The 17,626-nt window shown below is 36.3% G+C and overlaps 1 protein-coding gene across 1 annotated transcript in view; it reads left to right on the top strand.

Moving 5' to 3' along the window:
* Window positions 1-17,626, top strand: part of LOC148951321 (E3 ubiquitin-protein ligase HECW1-like) — a 186,453-nt gene that overhangs the window by 117,960 nt on the left and 50,867 nt on the right. The window contains exon 12 of the mRNA XM_089090804.1: window positions 5,865-6,063. Coding sequence (XP_088946930.1) covers window positions 5,865-6,063 — 199 coding nt within the window. The remainder of the gene's footprint in view (window positions 1-5,864; window positions 6,064-17,626) is intronic.

Below are 17,626 nucleotides of genomic sequence, written 5' to 3'. Positions count from 1 at the left end.
TACTTAACTCCAAACTCTCTTGCTGTTGTCTACACTGTTTTGTACAATCTTATCTCGGTTTAACATTCCCCGAAAAAATGTATGCCACCTCTTGATTACTAAGGCTCCGTTCCTATGTTGAATATGTTGATAGTTCCGTTCGCCCAGTTCCTTGAATTGCTCCTTTCCTCTCTTGAGAAGACTCACCGCTTCTCATTCTCTTAGCATCCCAATATATTTTATCACTATTTTGCCATCTACCTGCATCTTTCTCATCCACACCACTTCTATCTATAACTATTACTTTAAATTTTCTTAGTTCCTACTTTTGTGTCTTCTCTACTTTTCTTACCTCTTGGTTTCATAAGATCTGTCCCTCAGAAACTTCTTCTACAAAATCCTTCCCTCTTCTATCAATCTTGAAGCTTATGTCGCTAACATTTCTTGCTGCTTTAATAACTTTCTTCTTGAAATATGGTCTGCCACCTCACAAACTATTTTCCTAAAGCCATACCGTTCCTCTTGAATATTATTCAAATCTAAACTCTTGCAGTTCATGACGAACCGTTTTCATCGTGAAAGACTGTACTGTCTATTACTAGGTGACTCTGCCTACAAGGCTCGAGCAGTCTATTATCATTGTTATTTTCCTTCCCGATGCCAAATCGGTGTAAGCTTTGATACTATTTCTTCCCATCTGGGCCTACCAGGTCATTAAAGTCCCCTAATAAAACTACGTCATTTTTATCTGGGAACTAGTTCCTCCAACTGTATTTGAAACCTATGAAACTTTGTAGTGGCTGTTGTCTGCCTCAGTCACCTCTTCAGGGTCATCTACTACTATGACTGATGTCTTGCACCTTTTAACTATGAAATTTGCAACCAGAAATCCATTATAGTTGTTTAATGAAACAAAACGTCACTGTTAGCTGTACTGCTCTCCCAAGCCTGGAGAGTCAACGTATCTTGAGTAAAACGTATCTTTATTTAATCAGGATTTTAATAAAGTCATAAAAATACAAAAGGTCTTGATAGCAAATTGTGTGTTTTGAGCAAGGATTGACCGAGTAGGAAACATCTAATGATTTCAACAGTTGATACAGAAGGATTGATATCCATAGACGGTTTGGAAGCATCAAAATCAGCTTCTGAGGGAGATATTGATTATGCATAGAGTGCTTTGGATAGTCAACTCAACCATTGTTAAGGGCGAAAAAGAGAAGAAGTCGTGCAAGAAAAAGGGAAAGCTGGAATGGGAGTTTAAAAGTGTTGAGTATCGTAAGGACAGTAAACAAGTTAGTGTCTATGTACCAGTGTAACATCAAATCACCAATGGCTTTTATATATTAGCTGAAGCTATATAACTCATATGTTTTTTTTTGTCTTGCGCACGAGGAGGCGCTGCCTTACTATGACTTGTGGTAAGTGCTTTTAAGAATGACAGTTGAATACACAAATCATTCAAACAAAATGGTTAGCGAATCCAGCAAATCTCTGGTAATAAAAATATTGTCTGGCCGCGTATTATAATTAAATCCCATTGTGCAGTCCATAACTGCCAATTTAATCTACGTAAATGTTAGTAATTTAGGTTATCATGACAAGATGATATAGGATCTTCCAAAAAAAGATAACAATTGATTGATCACGTTGGATGTAATTACCTCGTACATTTCGTCTTTATTCCTGTGTTTGTTCCAATGCTGGGGATCTACTTATATTCTTGTTCAGAAACACATTTTTATCTAAATATTAGCTACTACTCTCCTAACAGTCTCCTAATGTGTCTTTTTAAACTGAAAGAAAAAAACTGTTTTATCTACAAAGATGGAAAAGGTCTCAAGCTGTGACAAACAGTGATTTAATCTTTTTTTTTTCGAAATCTGAATTCTTCTTTTTTGTTATATGCATAAAAAATGTTATTGTGCCGTTCAGTATATCCATCTGGTTGTTGTCGGTTCATCAGCAGGTTTTAATAATCCCCAGCTCCAAATATATATATATATATATATATATTCGTTTTCCTTTTACAACAACGCACGTACAGATCCCTAACCAATTAAACACTTCCATTCAAGTTCTTTTAAAATGGCATAATCGGCCTCCTATTAAGATGAGTGTGATTATCTCACTTTCAAATTAGTCCAGTAATTTTTATATATAAGCCTGTAATTATGACGCCTCCCTTTTCAGCTCTCTGAATACTAATTTTAATTTCATATATGGTTGTCATATGAGAATATCTGTCAAGATTACTGTTTCGTTGCCATATACTAACCACCTTGCGATTTTTTTGTGTAATCCATTTCTATAAAACCTTAGAACAAAAAATTAGACTGGGGATTTTGTTAGTTCTCAACTTTTTCATTCATTAGAACGACACAATGTATTCTGAACTATGCATGCCCAATTGGGGAGCTAATAATAGCTAAACACTTGTCTCAAATCAGCTTTAACGAACTATTTTCCGGCAAAGCGCTACTGTGTGGATCAATGGTGGTTCTAGCCTTTTGTCCTCGGGGCAAAATTCTGTTTAGAACCCCCTCCTGTTTCCTAAAAATTTTTGGGCCAAATTTTAACAAAATTTCTATTTATTAACAAAATCTGAATACAATCAATCGCAAAAAATAAAAAAATAAGTAAAAGGGTCTACTTACTTTTATTTGTAAGGAATGGTGATGAAGACATGGGATGTATGAAAATTTCAGATTCAGTCTGCTTAAAAAAAAGTAAAAAAAAAAAAAACAAAATTTCAAAAATTACAAAGTGATTCCAAGGCCGTATCCAGGGGGGTTAAGGGGTTTAACCCCCCTCCCCCCCCCCGAATTGTTTGTTCGAATCGTGAAAACGTAACAAATTGAATATAAAAAAAATTGTTATTCGTCTTTTGAAGTTTTTTGTAATCCCCTCCGAAAAAACCCTTTTTAACACCCCTCCCCTCCCCCGAAAACAAGATCCTGAATACGATCCTGTTATAACCGTTAGGTTATTTATTCAAAACTTTGCGCCCGTAAAGTTTCTGCACCCGAAGCAAGTTCTTTATCTCCCCCCCCCCCCTTAAAACTGCCTCTGGTGTAGATTAAACCCTTTTAGTCCCCATTTTCCTCACCATAGCCGCTTGTTACGCATTTTTTCTTACTAATTCGTGTGAACTTAAATCTGACGAGCATAACATAGACTAGATAATATACGACGTATTTAACGATTTTGTTCTTATTGTTTGCTTCTAAGTAAAACGTTTTGTTATAGGTAGTTTGTGATCCATGACAATGGTGACAGAAAAGGGGTCTTACCAAAACTAATCCCCCAGTAGTGCCAAAATCATGTAGTGCGACCTATGTTTTTAACTCCGAAAATATGCCCAAGGTAAAATTTCGGTGGTAGTACAGGGTTTTCTACGAGAGGAGGCACATTTAGAAACCATGACAGGAGTCTGTGTGTCAGCTTTTTTTTTTTTTTTTTTTTTTTTTTTTTTTTTTTTTTTTTTTTTAGTAAAAGTGCTGCTCTTGGTCCCTTACATCTTCGTCGGTTATAAACCTGATGTGAGTATTGCAGTTTGGAAGTCCACAATTAAAAGACATTAGTTGTATGTTTCACAAATAGTGATTGATTTTTGCAAGAATTCGTTATTTCAGATTCATGAGATTGTTGTCTACAGATCTAGGGCTAACATTTCGATAAAGAAGTCGAAAATAAGCATCGGTAGTGTTTCTGTTTTTCTAGAAAAAAGACGAGAAATTGGAAACAGACAAGGCTTAATTGTTTTTATCCCACCTTTTTTGCAAGAATAAAAATTGAATACTGCTCAAATTTGTATTTAAATAAGGAACTTATATTAGCATATTTGTAACAAACAAATTAATTTTATTAGTCAAATATACAATAGACTTTAATCAATGTTTTCTTCCTTTTAAATTTATTTCTTTTAAATTAAAGAAAATCAATTGGCTAAATAAAGTTTTTAATTTAGGCTATATATTTAGTTGTCAACAAAGCGTAAATGACACTCTAGTCTTTCTTTGTTTGAAGAATGGTAACATTTGACTTATTTCTGGTAAAAATCTCTCGACATAAAACACGTGGAACAAATAATCGATTTTTACTTTTGAAGAGACCCTTGATATCATAACTATTTTCTTGCTTTTAATTCCACTTTTTTCAAATGTGTAGGCGAATCAATTACCCAAGCATTAATTTCAATTGTGGTAATCGCTTTAGCTCTGGGTAACGCTCAAATGCCTCTATTCTTTTAAGGGGTTTGAGGGAAGGCAGCATAATCCTTGCAAATTTTATTTTCTATACAATATTAAAAAATAATATCAATTAAATTCAATTCATCATTTGTATCTGGACACATGAAAAAAAAGGTATGAATTAGTACTTCAATTTTTTTGTTGAAATATTCCGAGACTCGTTTAAGAGGTTTCTATGCGGGGTTTTTAATGAAATAAAGTTTTAAATTTTATAGGAACTTTACTTCGGTTAACGTCTCAATATAATTAGTAATTCTTCTTCTAAAAAAATTGATTAGTTCCTGGCGAGTGTTACAGAATTTGATTAATACAGAATCGACGCCCATTGCTTTAACTAGCCATTTGTTTCTTATGTCACGTAATTGATTTTTACAATATATTCGTTGATTCTAATTGACCTTTTCTAGAATGAGGAACATGGAAACCTTCAATGGTATTTTTTATGTTTGCATCTTTAATATAAACAAGTCTTTGTGAATAATTAAAAAGAGTGTGTCTATGTTATATTTTGGTCCAATGTTACTACTACGGCTGTTGGTAACTCAACGTAACTAGTAGTTAGGCTGGGAACACCCCCAAAAAGTGAAAAATCTTGATAAAAATTCCGAATATAATTCAGCATGTCCAAGAACCCTAGTACCAGTGGTTTCAAGTTCCTATTTGCGAAAACAGAACAAGCTGGAAAAAAAAACAGAAAAAGCTGGTCACTGATGCAACTATCTTTATTTCGTTTTCTTTTTTTGTATTTACTTACCGAAGATTGTTTTGTATGCACGACTTCGCCAGTAAACCCTGTTCAACACCTTCATCTTTGATTCACCCGATGAAATCCGTAATCTTGGTAATCTTTGATAATTGTTTCTTCTCAGTTTATCTGGCAAAACGACAACTCAGCCTTTAACAACCTAGGTTCTAACACGTCCTAGTCTCCATCTATGCAACTGATACGCTATAGTTTTGATTAAATTTATTCAAGGGGGTCTCCGTCCGCAGCATGTAAAGTCTCATCTAATGTTTCAACCCAACAATTTTCAAGATATTTCATTCAATGTTTCACCTTAAGGTTTATTCTTATATTTTTGTTCTAGTCTGAGGAAGCGTTTGTTCTTGCTGTGTCTTGTTTTTGTTTTTTACAGATCATTTACTTTATAATAACGTTGACAATGATATGCTCATCAAATAGTGTCTCTTCTTATCCCCCCCCCTTCTCTCTTTCTTGTTTTCAATATAGTTTTTTTAAGATTTATTCTATCTTACTATATACAATTGGTAAGTGCCTGTAACACGTAGGGAAACAGGTAAGGATATACAACGGATAGTTGAAGCCAGAGTCCAGTTGGTTTTTGATCATCACAAGGACGTATACTGTGTTTTGCCTCACGGCTGTGGGATCGAGTTGAGATTTTAGGAGTATAGAGGTTTTATAGCGGTTATAGAGGAGCATAGAGGTTTTTATATTGAGATTTTATAGAGGGAGCATAGGAGGAATTTGATTTTTTTCCTGGAGGAAGGTGCCAAATGTTTGATCGTCGGTCCTCGCAAAACATTACACGCTACTGTCTTTTTTTTCATGCCCGTCGTCCAACATGCTCTTTGGGTAGTTATTAATACTATGCCCGTTTGCTTTTCTAGGACTATATTCAGCGTTTGGTTAAATGGAGACTGGAGCGAGGTGTTAGCGAGCAAATGAACTGTCTGCTTCGAGGGTTCACGGAAGTAATTGACTCTCGGCTGGCTAGCATCTTTGATGCCAGAGAACTAGAACTTGTTCTTGCTGGAACAGTTGAAATTGACGTCGCCGACTGGAGGAGAAACACTGAATATCGTTCAGGTAAAGTGATTTACTGTACGGCAGAAAGTTCGAACTAATGAAGCGATTTTTATTTTATTTTTTTGTACAGAGCCCCCCCCCTCCCGTACGAAAAATACTGGATAGGGACTTGGAAAAAGTCGTATTTGGTGCTCAATTTGAAAATCTGAAGTTGAATTGTTATTAAAAATAAACCAAAAATAAAAATCGTAATATGAAATCAAAACCATGTGTTTTCCTCTCAAATAATAAACTCACATCTACACGTATAAGTTTGTATGTAGTTTCTGGTAAAAATGAAAGCTTCCAGTTTTATTTAATTTAAAAGAATGTTTTATGTAAAGTTTGGATTAAAACGAGGTGCTTCCGGAATGATTACGAGAGCAATAACCATGAAAAGTTGGCTTTAGGATCTGATGATTTATTATACTTTTTTTTCAATTCAGCTACCTTGTTTGTTTGTCAAAATGTCACTATTTTTGCGTATAGTTGTTTATCCTGGATTATTTAACTCCAAAAAACCAATTATTGTTAAATAATTCAAGTGACGAAATTGATTTATCTCGAAATATGAACCAAATAAAACTAAAATAAAATAAATAAGACCTAAAAGATGTCTCTTTACAAATACTTTTTTTTTATTTTTTAAAATAGATACTTTTAAATAATACTTTTTTAAAATAATACTTTTTTATTTTTTTTGTATGTTTACTTAGTACTTTAGAAACGGAAATGAAAAGGGACTAAATACGAAATCATTATGATAAATTAAAAATCATCATAAGCAATATTGCAAGTTCCTTTCTTAAGTAACTAGCGCTCCTTTTTTAATGCATCTATGAACAAACACTTTTTTTAACCATGCTTGTCGAATGACTCAGTAGAAATTTGAAACGGAACAAGCAAAAAAAAGGGCACAATAAAACTAATAAATGCTTAAGGAGCGTAAATCGTAAATTTTTCATTGAGCTTGAAACTGCTGACTTTGAAGTTCCGCCAGTCATTCTAGTTATGGAACAATTTCTCAACCATCTTTTTTCGCCGAATCATGACAAGATATGTTATTTTCATAAATCCTTTGAAGCGAAAGCTAACTGAGTATCCTTTTTTTAATGAAATGATGCTCATTAGCTTTGGTTTAATTTAGTTTTGGGAAATGAACTGCTGGATTCCCCACAATACTTTTTTTTGTATATACGTTCTAAGACCACAAAGAAAAGAAAATATAAAAAAAATAACAAGAAAACAAGTGTTTTTGTCCAGTGGATATCGGCTGAAATCACCCTCGTATAGCCAGTGATGTCTTAGGATATAGTACCGGGCCCCGGCACTCGGCAGGCTTCTATATATAAATTCTATATACTTGGATTCTGATTCTCCCTTGTCTTCTAACCGTAGACAATTTGTTGTCTTTTCAAACTGAAGTCTTTTCAAAGATATTTGATTATTAAAGCAAATCTGATATCTAACAACGATATCTACTAAGCTTCAAAGTTTTGTTTTATTTTTTAAAGTTTTTAAATTGTTGTAATCCCTCGTTGTGTAATCCCCTCATTCCGTCCGGAATGAGGCAGATTATGTCTGCTGACCACGTGCCTCTAGATATGGGGTTTTCGCAAACTAAACGCTTCATGTTAATGGGCAGCCTCAACCTGATGAGGTGGGTGGAGGGACTCTCCAGAGACTCTCAGTATCTAGGCAAGTCCTAGATCTAATTACATCCCAGGCCTAGGGTCAGTCGGGCCTGCAACCCTCCACCCGAAAATTTTACTGCAATGAAAAACGATGATACTGCCTCGGATGACCTACCCCTCTTTTACCTTCCACGATCCCAGCATATCTCTGGACCGATTTCAGACCATCGAATGAACCTTCTTGACCAAGTTGGAATACGCCTCTTCAAATAGAACGTACTCACACTCAAATTTCCTGGAGCTAAATCAATGCTTGCCTTCGAGCTAAAACGCTTCAATGTAGTTGTGGTTGGGCTTACGGAAACCCACCTTGTCGGAAGAGGGTCCTAGGATATTGGTGAAGGATATCACCTGATCTGGTCTGGTGAACCAAAAAGCAAGACAAATGGTGTAGGCCTCGTGCTGAATGCCAGAGTCAAGGGACCCCTTCTCTCCTATAAACAAATTTCAGATAGAATACTGATGGACCAGCTCCAGCCCAAGCATGGAAAGTGGACAGTTATTGTGTGCTATGCTCCCACCAATCCGAGTCCTGCGGAAGTGAAGGATCAGTTCTATGCAGAGCTCTCAGCGACCCTGACTAGAGTCCCACCCCACGACATTGTCCATCTATGCTGGGAGACCTTAACGCGATGGTAAATGACAGGGAGGGCGTGTGGAGAAATTATATCAGCCCTTTGACTCCGGATCCACTTTATGACAACGGACAAAGACTCCTCTAGCTCTGCAATATGCATAATTTGGTCATCAGAGACGAGATATGCACATCAAGCACGCTCTTTCAGAGACGAGATATGCACAAATACACTTGGTATAGTAACGCCGGCCAGGCAAAAAAGATGATCGATTATATTATGATCTCGGGTTGCTGGTGCTCGTCAATAACAAATTGCCGAACCTATAGGTCAGCCAAGCTTGGAAACACAGACCATAAAATGGTAGTCGCCACTCTTAGGCTACGCCTGAGAGCGCAACGACAATAAAGACGGTCTCCCAAGTTCGATCTGAGTAGTCTGGCTACATCTGAGATGCAACAGAAGTATGCTGTCGATATCTCTAACTGGTTTTGCTGCCTCCAAGTTCTGGACGACCCTGAAGTAGCATGAAAGTCTTTCAAAGATAACATACTTGATTCTGTTGGCAATACCATTGACCGCAGCAGACACAAGAATAAACCCTGGATATCCTGTCCAGGAGACTCTCCGTGATCGACCTGCAACGGAAGGCCCGCTTTGCAAAGAATATGCCAGAGTACAGACGAATCAATGGCCTGCGCAATAGCCTACTGCACAGAGATAGGAAGACCTTTGTCGACAAGAAAGCCAGTCATCTTGAAGATGCTGCAAGAAAAGGAGACACCTTCTCCCTGTACAAACACCTCCGCGAGCTGACAGGAGGGAAGACTTCCACCGTGAGCTGTGTTTTGTTTGCTGATGGCAGCATGCTGGATGACGATGCTGGCCAGCTCTCTGGCTGGAGCAGTCACTTCTCAATATTTCTGGACACCGAGGCAGTTGCTCATCCTGACACAGGCTTGTTTCAAGCAGTTAGAACCCCACCCAAGTCTATTGCCAACCTCATATTACAACTGCGTAGCCTCTTTGATATCTAAGGTTCTTTCAAACGGTTAAATAACAATCGAGCCCCTGGTGTCTGTGGTATTTCTGCAGAAATCCTCAAGTACGGTGGTGTAGCGATGATTCTCTGGCTCCAGCTAATCTGCTCAGCTGTATGGACGACGGAAAGCATACCGAACGACTAGCGTGCTGGCATCATATTACCGCTATGGAAACGCAAGGGCAGTCTGCAAATCCGCTGTAACTATCGTGGGATCACGCTTTCTCCGTTCCTGGTAAACTCTCGCCATGTCACTCCTGGACAGGTGCTCCACCTTTTTGCGTAGAAAGAGAAGAGTCCAGCAAGCCCGGTTCATGCCTGGAAGGTCGACGACGGAGAAAATTTTTACTATGCGCCAGTTGATCGAGAAGACGCGAGAGTTCCACCGAAACGCGTGCATTGTATTCATGGACTTTAAGGCTGCCTTCGATTCTGTTGATCGCAGTTCACTTTAGCTGATACTGAAAACTACGAGCCTATCCCAGAAATATTGCTCGCTTTTTGAAAAGCTGTATGACGATACGGAGAGCTGCGTGTAAGTCAGTGGAAGACACAATCCCGCATTCTTGGTGAATACTGGTGTCCGGCAAGGTTGCGCCGCCGCTCCCGAGCTCTTCAACAACGTCACACACCATGTTATGACCAGCACGACGATTCGCCTTCAGTTCGGAGACCGGCTACTCTTTGCTGCTGACTTCGCTGACAACATGGCGCTAGTTGCGGACACCGTCGAAAAGGTTACCAAAGCTCTCCAGGTGCTTTCAAAAGAAGCCTCGAAAGTTGGACTTAAGATCAACTGGCAGAAAACTAAAGTTATGCTCCTTGAGCCTCCCACGTCCCGTTCCACCGTAAAGGAAGTCAACATCGAAAGCAACCGATTATATGTGGTTGAAGACTTCGCTTACCTGGGATCTATTCTGTCGAGGGATGGCTTGACCGCAATAGAGCTTACATTTCGAATAGCCAAAGTGGCGGCACTTGTTGGGAGGCTGAACAGCATCTGGCGAAAGCCAAACATAAGCCGCTTTACAAAAATGCGCATTTACAATGCGTCAGTCACCACCGTGCTGCTGCATGGAGCGGAAACGTGGCCAGCTGCAAAATCTATCCTCCGTGCCGTCGATGTCGCACAGACAAAACATCTCCGAAGAATCGAGGGACTTCGTTAGCAACCAGACCCTCCTGTCACGTACGGCACAAAGTTTCTCGACGCAGGTCGCCCAGCGTACTGTTCGGTGGTACGGTCACTTCCTTCGCATGTCGTGCGACACCCCAGCACGAGTCGCATTTGACTTCGAACCTACCCAACACGGTTGGAAGCGACCCAGAGGACGCCCCCCCCCCCACTAGGTGGAAAGACAAAGCCGATGAATTCCTCGCACAAGCCCAAATCCCTGTGGAATAAGATGTGAGCATGGCAAGGTCAACCTGGAAGCGCCTGGCCTCATCGTTCTCTACGCCGAACCCTCGGCAGGAGCCTTAAGTCAAGTAGGCCTAAGTTTTGTTAAAATATACACAAATATTTCTGCAATTGCCAGTGTTTTGCTCTTTACGCAATTTAAGATCTGTCAATACTGTGTCTTTTCAAAGATATTTGATTATTAAAGCAAGTCCAATTTCTAACAACGATTTCTACTAAGCTTCAAACTGTTGTTTTTCTTTTTAAGGTTTTTGAATTGCTGTAATCCCTTGTTAAAATATATACAAATATTTTTGCAATTACCATTTTTTGCTCTTTACTCAATTAAATGTTTTTTTCATGCTGAAGTCTATTCAAAGACTTCATATATATATATATATATATATATATATATATATATATATATATATATATATATATATATATATATATATATATATATATATATATATAATATATATATAATATATATATATATATATATATATATATATATATATATATATATATATATATATATATATATATATATATATATATATATATATATATATATATATATATATATATATATATATATATATATATATATATATATATATATATATATATATATATATAATATATATATATTTATATATATATATTATATTATAAAAAATATATTATATATATATATATATATATATATATATATATATATATATATTATATATTATATTATATATATATATTTTATATAATATGTATATATATTATATATAAAAATATTATATATATTATATTATAAAAAATATATTATATATATATATATATATATATATATATATATATATATATATTATATATTATATTATATATATATATTCTATATAATATGTATATTATTATATATAAAAATATATATATATATATATATATATATACACACACAAATATATATATATATATATATACACATATATATATATACATATATATAAATATATAGTACCGGGAGCCTGGCGTCCCCGCCGCCGTTCCCCGGCACTCGGCAGGCTTCTATGTATAGATTCTCACTGTCTCTTGTCTTGTAAACGCAGACAATTTTAGCATTTTCTTGATGTAATGACGTCCAAACGGACCTTAAATTAAAACTAGTGCCTTTGTAAAATTACATTTTTTTTATTGGACCTTATTTTTTGCCTCGGATTGTCTTTTGTCATTATTTATTAAAAAAAAAGAACTTTCCGAAAAAATAGGTTTTTCAAAGAAAAGTAAAGGCCATTTTAAACTTAAGCGCAGCAGATTCAAATACCTGTTAAAATTCATTCTCAAAACGACCAGAAATTACTATTAAAGAATAAATGAAACCCAAAACCAACAGAAATTAAATAAACAATCATAGCAAAAACATACAACATGTAATGATATAAATGAATAAATAGATCTTAAAGCAAGTAATTGCTTGGATTGAATATGAAAATCAAGCTCAAGACGAAAAACTGTAAAACCTTCTCTCACTGTAAAAGTCTAAAACCTACTGCGTCATTGGCGCTTTACTGAAAACCAATTTTGTGACACATATTTTCTTTTGTACTTATCTCTGAAAATAAACATTAAAATTATAGTAACATTTTGAACTCATGAGCTTTTATCAATTAATATCATTATACATCAAATATTCAGTTTAATTTATTAGCTCTTTTTATAGTTGTTAAAGACGAATATAGTTTCCCTACAAGCAAGTGATTGGATACTGCCTCCTTTCCTAACTGTAAATAAAAACCAAAAGCCTACTGCGTCATTGGCGCTTAACTGAAAACGTATTATATTACAAATACTTTATTTTCCAGTTCTTACAGCATTGAAAATAAAAATACAATTACAGCGAAATAAATTCTCCAGCTGATGGATGTTTGAACAATTAATAACTTTATAAATCAAATTATCAATTTCATGTTGTTTATGATTTCCAAGACTGTTCAACACGCATATGGTTTTTTATAAAGTGTCAATGACGCAGCAGGCTTCAGCCTCTTACAGTGAGAGAAGTTGGTCTTTACCAAAATCTTGTTTGTGGTGATTTTTGTTTGTTTCAAGCTTAATTTGCATATTCAGTCTAAGTTTCACTCGTTTTAAGATTTAATTATTGATTTACATTAATATCTATTGTATTTTTGTTTGCATTGATGGTTTATTTAATTTCTGTTCATTTTAATTTTCATTTGTACTTCAATAGGAAAATATTTTTTTCATCTTAAGCTTGATTTTCATATTCAATCTAAGCATTACTCGCTTTAAGATCTATTTATTCATTTATATCATTACTTGTTGTATGTTTTTTGCTATGATTTTTTATTGAATTTCTGTTCGTTTTGGGTTTCATTTATTCTTTAATAGCAATTTCTGGTCGTTTTGAATTTGAAATTTAAAAGTATTTTTTCCTCCTGAGCTAAATTTTTATATGCTAATTTATTTTCTTTGATAGACTTATTTTTTCGGAAAGTTTTTTTTGTAATTATTTTTTTTTTGTTTTTTATTGCAAAAATTTCAAGTTTTAAAATTTCTTTATTTAGAAACCGAACTTTTTGAAAAAAATCAAATATTCATCAATGTATCAAAACTGATATCAAAGTAACAATATCAAAGTGAAAAAATGGGTTTGTGTCAACCTCGGAGTTTTTATTATCTGATGTTTAAACTATTTTTAACAAAATTGCTATCTAAAAATTTTTATCGGATGGGTTTGGGGAAAAAGGGCGTGGGGGGGACTAGATCAGGCTTCGATCTCTTTTGACTCTTTAAAAGTGAACCAGAACTTTCTATTTTCAATCAAATGTGCCCTCTCTGAAATTTATACGAGCATCCCTTCCATAAAAACCATATAAACCCCCAGAGTATAAATTGCAACACCTGCCCCTGGGCCCTGGGAGGTTGTGTCGACCCTGGAGTTTCAATATCTGATGGTTGAACCATTTTTAACAAAATGGTCACCTGAAATTTTTATCGGATGGGTTTATCCATCCGATACGCCCAAAGGCGTGGAGGGCGGGAGGAACTAGTTGCCCTCCGATCTTTTTCACTCTGAGAAAACGAACTACAACTTTTAATTTCCATTCAAATGAACCCTCTCTGAAGTTTATACGAGTATACCTTCCATAAGAACCATATATGCCCCCAGAGCAATACTTACAACGCCTGCCCCGGCCCTGGGTGGGCTGTGTCGACACAGGAGGGGGGTTAGGTGCCCTCCAATCTCTTTTGACTCTTAAAAAGTGAACTAAAACTTTCAATTTCCAATCAAATGATACCTCTGAAGTTAATACGAGCATCTCATTCATCACACCCATATATTCCCTTAGAGCATAACTTATAACGCCTGCCCCCGGGCCCTCGTGAGTTGTGCCAACACCGACATTTTTGTTATATAATCCTTGAACTATTTTTAACAAAATAGCTGTCTTAATATTTTTATTGAATGCATTTCGTAAAATGGGGTTAAGGGGGGGGGAAGCTGGCTACCCTCCAACATATTTTGACGCTTAAAAAGTGAACTAGAACTTTCAATTTCCAATCAATTGAACCCTCTCTGAAGTGTATGCGACAATGTTGTCTATACAAAACTTTATATGCCCCCAGGGCATAACTTACAAGCCTTGACCTGAGGGCTGTGGGGGAGTTGTCATCCTCAAAGACCTAATTTCCAGAACTTAAAATTACGTTTAATAAAATGGCTGTCTCAAAATTTTGATTGGATGTGTAAAAAGGGCACTAGCCCTTTGAATTTCCAATTGAATGAGCCTTTTTTGGAGTTTCTACGACAACGCCTTCTATAGAAACCTTATATGCCCCCAGGACATAACTTAAAACCCTTGCCCTAAGGGTTGTGGGGGAGTGTCCTCCTAAAAAACATATTTTCTATCTGGAAATCAACTACGCTGAACAAAATAGTTATCTCAAAATTTTGATTGGATGTGTTTGGGAGAATGATGGGCGGGGGGGGGCTAGTTGCCCTCCAATCACTTTCGACTATCAAAAGGGCACTAGCCCTTTGAATTTCTAATCGAATGAGCCTTTTTTGAAGTTTCTACGACAACGCCTTCTATAAAAAACCTTAAATGCCCCCAGGGCATATATTTAAACCCCTGCCCTGAGGGTTGTGGGGGAGTGTCCTCCTCAAAAACATATTTTCTATCTGGATATCAACTACGCTTAACAAAATGGCTATCTCGCAATTTTGATTGGCTGTGTTGAGGGGACGGATGGGCGTGGGGGGGCTAGTTACCCTCCAATTTCTTTCGACTATTTAAAAAGGGCACTATTCCTTTCAATTTCCAATCGATTGAGCCTTTTTTAAAGTTTCTACGACAACGTCTTCTATAAAAAACCTTATATGCCCCCAGGGTATAACTTAAAACCCTTGCCTTGAGGGTTGTGGGGAAGTGTCCTCCTCAAAAACATATTTTCTATCTGAAAATCAACTACGCTGAACAAAATTTTGATTGGATGTGTTAGGAGGAATGATGGGCGTGGGTGGGGGGGGGGCTAGTTACCCTCCATTCACTTTCGACTACTAAAAAGGGCACTAGCCCTCTTGAATTTCCAATTGAATAAGCCTTTTTTGAAGTTTCTACGACAACGCCTTCTATATAAACCTTATATGCCCCCAGGAGATAACTTAACACCCTTGCCCTAAGGGTTTTGGGGGAGTGTCCTCCTAAAAAACGTATTTTCTATCTGGAAACCAACCACGCTGAACAAAATGGCTATCTCAAAATTTTAATTGGATGTGTTGGGGGGAATGACGGGCGGGGGGGGGGGGGCTAGTTGCGGTCCAATCACTTTCGACTATTAAAAAGGGCACTAGCCCTTTGAATTTCCAATCGAATGAGCCTTTTTTGAAGTTTCTAAGACAACGCCTTCTATAAAAAACCTTATATGCCCCCAGGGCATAACTTAAAACCCTTGCTCTGAGGGCTGTGGGGGATTGTCCTACTGCTACTACTCCTAACAACTCACCGGAGCACCAAGCTATCTGAGGCCAACGCAGCTACACACGCTTCTCCGCCATCCCAATATATTCAAAGCCTGCCTTTATAAATCTTCCCACGAAGTTCCCATTTCCTTTAAATCTTTCTTTATGACGTCCTGCCACCCCAGACGGGGACGACCTTCTTTTCGTTTAGCCCTAGATGGTTGGCCGAAAAAAAAAAAAAAAAAAAAAAAAAAAAAAAACCACAACCTATATATTTTTTTCTGTATTTTTGTGGGGGTTGTAGGGGTGGGGTTGGGGAGCCATTGGTCCTCTAATCACGTTTGACTATTAAAAGGGCACAAGCACTGTCGATTTCTAATAGAATGAGCCCCTTTTGAAGGTTCGACGACGAGCCCTTCCATATGAAGTGCCTCTGGGAAAAAAAAATAATAATAACATTGGAGCCGTATGGCCTTTACTATAGGCAACACTAAAGCGTTACCTCTGTTATGAAAGATATATTGTCGAACCTTTGTTTTTTTCAATTGTTCAGGTGGTGGGACAAAAATTTCTTCTTTTGCTTTGGCTTGTCTTGTGTCATTATGAAAGATAAATCGCCGAACCTTTATTTCTTTTAATTGTACAGGCGGTGGGACAAAAACTTATTTTTATTCCAACAATTTATCTTGTCCAGGTTATGACCAGCTTTGTTTCTTTTAGTTGATCAGGTGGTGGGACAAACACTTCTTCTTTTGCCTCGGCTTGTCTTTTGTCATTATGAAAGACATATCACCGAACCTTTGTTTCTTTTAATTGTTCAGATGATGGGACAAGACCTTCTTTGTCTTCCAAAGATTTATCTAGTCCACGTTTTTGATTTTCAAAGGTATGGTAGGCATTGATTAACTTATCCATTGGGTCAATCCACGCCAAATCATCCAATCGTGACTGCGCGTGAAATTCCAATTTTGCTGAAAAAATTCTCAGCTGTTCTCTTCATTGATAGTACACACAGGATTTTTTTTTTTTTTTAAAGCTAGTTTTTCGGAAAAAAATTTCCAAAGTTTCAAAATTCGCAAAAAAACGAGATTTTTTGAAAAAAAAAATACAAAAAGTTGGTATTTTTTTACACTTATTTATCCAATTATCTTCATATCCAGGAGAGATTGGATAGAAAAAATTGAGGCAATCCGATAATGACGGAAGAACTGACGGCCAACCGAAGTTTTTGAACCCTTGTGCGAAAAAGCAGAACTTCAAAAATCTGTAAATTCTTAACGGTAAGAGCTAGGATGCCATTTTTTTTTTGTTCTTGTCTTCTTGTCACCAGGTACAAAGGGAAGTTTTGCATTTTGTCTTCTTGCTTTTATTTTCGGAGATATTTTCATAGAATTTTGACAAAATTGTGAAAATTGTCACTTTTCATCCGCAAAAAAAGCTCTGTAGTCAACGCGATCCAAGAAAACTACTTATTAGGTCCTAAACTACCAAACGTGACCTACCTGAAACCGTAAAAACCTCGATGGCAAAATTCTATCCTGATTTTTAAAAGAAGATTGAAGTTCGACCGTTTTTCAAGTTTCCTGTTATCATAAAAATGCAGATTCTTCTATCGCCAATTATTGCATTTTTATTTGGTTAGCGAACATATCTTTTAATATGGCCACTCATGCTGTATCTCGTGTAACCAATCTCAAACTTTTCTAGTTTGAATGTAATTCATCAATTCAGGCACCTGGTATTCTTAGTATGTAGCATAGTATACTAAAGTTTTTTAGCCTACCCTTCATGTGAACTTGTCCGGAAATGGCTGATTTTATGTTTCTTGAAACAAATAGACGCCTCTTCAAAACTACTTAGATCAATTAAGTTAGAAAAAAAATTAAATAATGAAAA

This window comes from Artemia sp. Qi Xiang Cuo, chromosome 6 (assembly GCF_049724085.1).
Source record: "Artemia sp. Qi Xiang Cuo chromosome 6, ASM4972408v1, whole genome shotgun sequence".
In the NCBI taxonomy this organism is placed as follows: Eukaryota; Metazoa; Arthropoda; class Branchiopoda; order Anostraca; family Artemiidae; genus Artemia; species Artemia sp. Qi Xiang Cuo.
The sequence above is the reverse complement of the archived record's forward strand: the minus strand, read 5'-3'. Positions and strand labels throughout refer to the sequence as shown.